The 3,163-nt window shown below is 60.5% G+C and overlaps 2 protein-coding genes across 2 annotated transcripts; one reads left to right on the forward strand and one right to left on the reverse strand.

Moving 5' to 3' along the window:
* Positions 1 to 330: 330 nt before the first annotated feature.
* LOC128276794 (glucose dehydrogenase [FAD, quinone]-like) lies at positions 331 to 1,089 on the reverse strand. The gene has a single exon (XM_053015254.1). It carries the CDS (start codon positions 1,087 to 1,089, stop codon positions 331 to 333), a length of 759 nt encoding a protein of 252 aa, XP_052871214.1.
* A 524-nt stretch (positions 1,090 to 1,613) lies between these two features.
* Positions 1,614 to 3,143, forward strand: LOC128276793 (glucose dehydrogenase [FAD, quinone]-like; the record flags this gene model as incomplete). The annotated part of the gene is made up of 1 exon (XM_053015253.1): positions 1,614 to 3,143. A coding segment is annotated over exon 1 (1,530 nt), but the record flags the coding sequence as incomplete, so codon positions are not given.
* Positions 3,144 to 3,163: the final 20 nt, after the last annotated feature.

Below are 3,163 nucleotides of genomic sequence, written 5' to 3' on the forward strand. Positions count from 1 at the left end.
GATGGGCATGCATTCTGTATATTTTCAATAAATGTGACATGGCTTCAGGTTCATTTCGTGTGTCATTGTAATTGTCCTTTGTTGTGTCGAGTTGTGTTGTCCCAAAGTTTTCTGACACAGCAGCATCACCGTCCGTATCATTCGCGACGCTTAGGTACCGTATCTGGCGCTCGGTTTAATGCATAGCCCGCACGTGTGGAACTATTACGCCGAGGAGAGTGAGACGGCCAGCAAGGGCTACCGGAACGGGAGCTACTGGAAGCGCGGTAAAATGCTGGGAGGCTGCAGCAGCAACAACCTGATGCTGTACGTCCGGGGCAACAGTCGTGACTACGACCGGTGGGAGGAACAGGGCAACTCGACGTGGGGCTGGAGCGTCTGCACCGGACCGTTCACCTCGCCGTACGGATTGATGAGTCCCAGCTCCTGCAGACCCTGCCAGAGGTATGTCTCGAGGGGGGTCTGGTACGCGTACCGTTCGACGGTGATCGGTCCGTTCCGCCCGTGGTACGGCAGATTCCGGTACTGCGGATCCTGCATGTTCTCCAGCTTCCGGAAGTACGGCAACATATCGTCGTAGCTCCAGCCCGGGTTGCCCTGGTCGCGCCACCCATCGTAGTCTTTCCGGTTGCCGCGCACGAACAGCATCGCGTTGATGGTCGAGCTGCCACCGAGTGCTTTTCCGCGGGGCCACCGGCACCGTCGGTCCTGCATCGCAAGACAGAACTCGTCCGACGGCTCCGTCCGGAATTGCCAGTCGACGCGTGACATCTGGAGCGTCGGGTACAGGAACGGCAGGTCGGTGAGGAACGTTTCGTCCGTACCGGCCTCGAGCAGTAGCACGTCCCAGTGGCAGATCTCGGACAGCCGAGCCGCCATCACAGCACCGGCCGATCCGGCTCCGATCACCACAAAGTCGTAGATGTCCTGGATGAACGTGTCCGGGATCGGTTGGACGCGATGGTGAAAGTCCACTATGTCCGGACGCTGCAGCCAGATGCTAGCGTCGATCAGCAGCAGAAACACGGTGCCGAGCCGCGAGCTGTACAGCAACCGTGTGCGGACCTCGTACGCAGCGATTGAGTTCATCCTGAGGCCTCGACGGGGGTCTCGACGGAAACACACACGAAACACGACTGACTCGCGGTGCTGGCCCGCCGGGATTGCTGTTTGCCAATGGCCGACATAAACAAAAACATTCTTTGGACCGTACTCTAACTTCGGAGGTAGGGCTCGCTACCGATCCGTTTTAGAACAAGCGTTCTTGGACCTGCGGCCATTCGATTATGAAACTGAAACCCCGAATTGTGATGAAACAATATTAACTCAACTTCTGCGGTGGATCTGTCAGAAACTTCACAAACAATTATTCCGTCGAAAAGCGACACAAACGCAACGCCTTAGAACATCAATCGCTCACGGTGACGGCTCAGCACTCTAGCGACCGCATTAATCGACCCCATTTGCGGCCAATTCTGTCGATGGCAGCAAAAATTCGATCAGCGCGAACACGGAATTCGCATCCGCGGGTTTCCGTCAGTTCCTCGTCAGTGACGGTCGCGGTACGTCGCGTAGTTTGCACATTCGGTTGCCCCTCTCGAGCGCGGTCGGGAATGGCGTTGGGTCCGCTGGACAGCCTGCACACGCGGATGCGCATCATGCTGACGCGCCCGGCGAACGTGTTCATCATGCTGCTGCTGGACGCCTGCATCTGGCTGCAGCGCACGGACGTGGTGGACTTCCGGCACCGGGTGCAGGACATTCCGCCGCAGTTCATCTACGACGTGTACGACTTCGTGGTGGTCGGCGGCGGCAGTGCCGGGGCCGCGGTGGCCGCCCGACTGTCGGAGGTGTGTGACTGGAACGTGCTGCTGCTGGAGGCGGGCACGGACGAGACGTTCCTCAGTGACCTCCCGTACCTGTACCCGGTGCTGCAGAAGGGTCAGCTCGACTGGCAGTTTGAGACGGAACCGAATCCGCGGTTCTGCCAAGGGATGCGCAACAATCGGTGCAGTTGGCCTCGCGGCAAGGTGCTCGGCGGTTCGTCGGTCCTGAATGCGATGATGTACGTGCGGGGCAATCCGGAGGACTACGACGAGTGGGCCAGCTTCGGTAACCGGGGCTGGAGCTGGGTGGACGTGCTGCCGTACTACGTGAAGATGGAGAACGTGCGGGACGCGAACATTGCGGGGCGCCCCTGGCACGGCACGACCGGTCCGCTGTCGGTCGATCTGTTCCGCAATCGGTCCGCGCTGCTGCCGTACTTCCTGCGGGCGGCCCGGGAACTGGGCATGACAATGGCGGACGAAGTGAATGGGCCCAACCAGCTGGTGTTTGCGCCACTGCACGGGACGGTGCGCGACGGGTTGCGCTGTAGCACGGCCAAGGCGTACCTGAGGCCGGTGACGAGCCGCCGGAACCTGCACATCTCGATGGACTCGATGGTGGAGCGGGTGTTGATCGACCCGGAGGATAAGCGCGCGTACGGGGTCGAGTTCCGGAAGGGTAAGCGGCGATTCTTTGTGATGGTCACGAAGGAAGTGATCCTGTCGGCCGGCGCACTGAACAGCCCACATCTGCTGATGCTGTCCGGTGTTGGACCCGCCGAGCAGCTCGAGAAGCACCGTATTCGCGTGATCCAGGACCTCCCGGGGGTCGGTCAGAACCTGCAGGATCACGTGGCCGCGGGCGGTGGAGTGTTCCTCATCCAGAACCCGGCCGGCAATCAGTCTCTGTCCGTGCGGCTAATCGACGTGACGGGCGTCAGCACGGCGCGGGATTTTCTGTTCAACAATCAGGGCCGTCTGGTGGCGATGCCTTCGTGTGAGGTGATGGGCTTCATCAACACGAAGTACAACGCGCCCGGGAGTCGGCGCGGGGACGTCCAAATCTTCATGTCCGCCCAGTCGGACATCTCGGACGGTGGCGTGGAGAGTGCGGCCGGCTCGGGCATCACGTACGACTACTACGCGAAGAACTTCGAGTCCTGGGTGTACCACGATTCGTTCCTCATCATGCCGCTTCTGATGCGCCCGGTGAGCCGTGGGTGGCTCGAGTTGGCCAGCGCCGACCCGGAACAGCACATCAAGATCTACCCGAACTACTTCGCGGTCGAGCGCGACCTGGACATACTGGTGAGTGGAGTGGAGCACGAGAACCGGAA

Source organism: Anopheles cruzii, unplaced genomic scaffold, assembly GCF_943734635.1.
Source record: "Anopheles cruzii unplaced genomic scaffold, idAnoCruzAS_RS32_06 scaffold02480_ctg1, whole genome shotgun sequence".
In the NCBI taxonomy this organism is placed as follows: domain Eukaryota; kingdom Metazoa; phylum Arthropoda; class Insecta; order Diptera; family Culicidae; genus Anopheles; species Anopheles cruzii.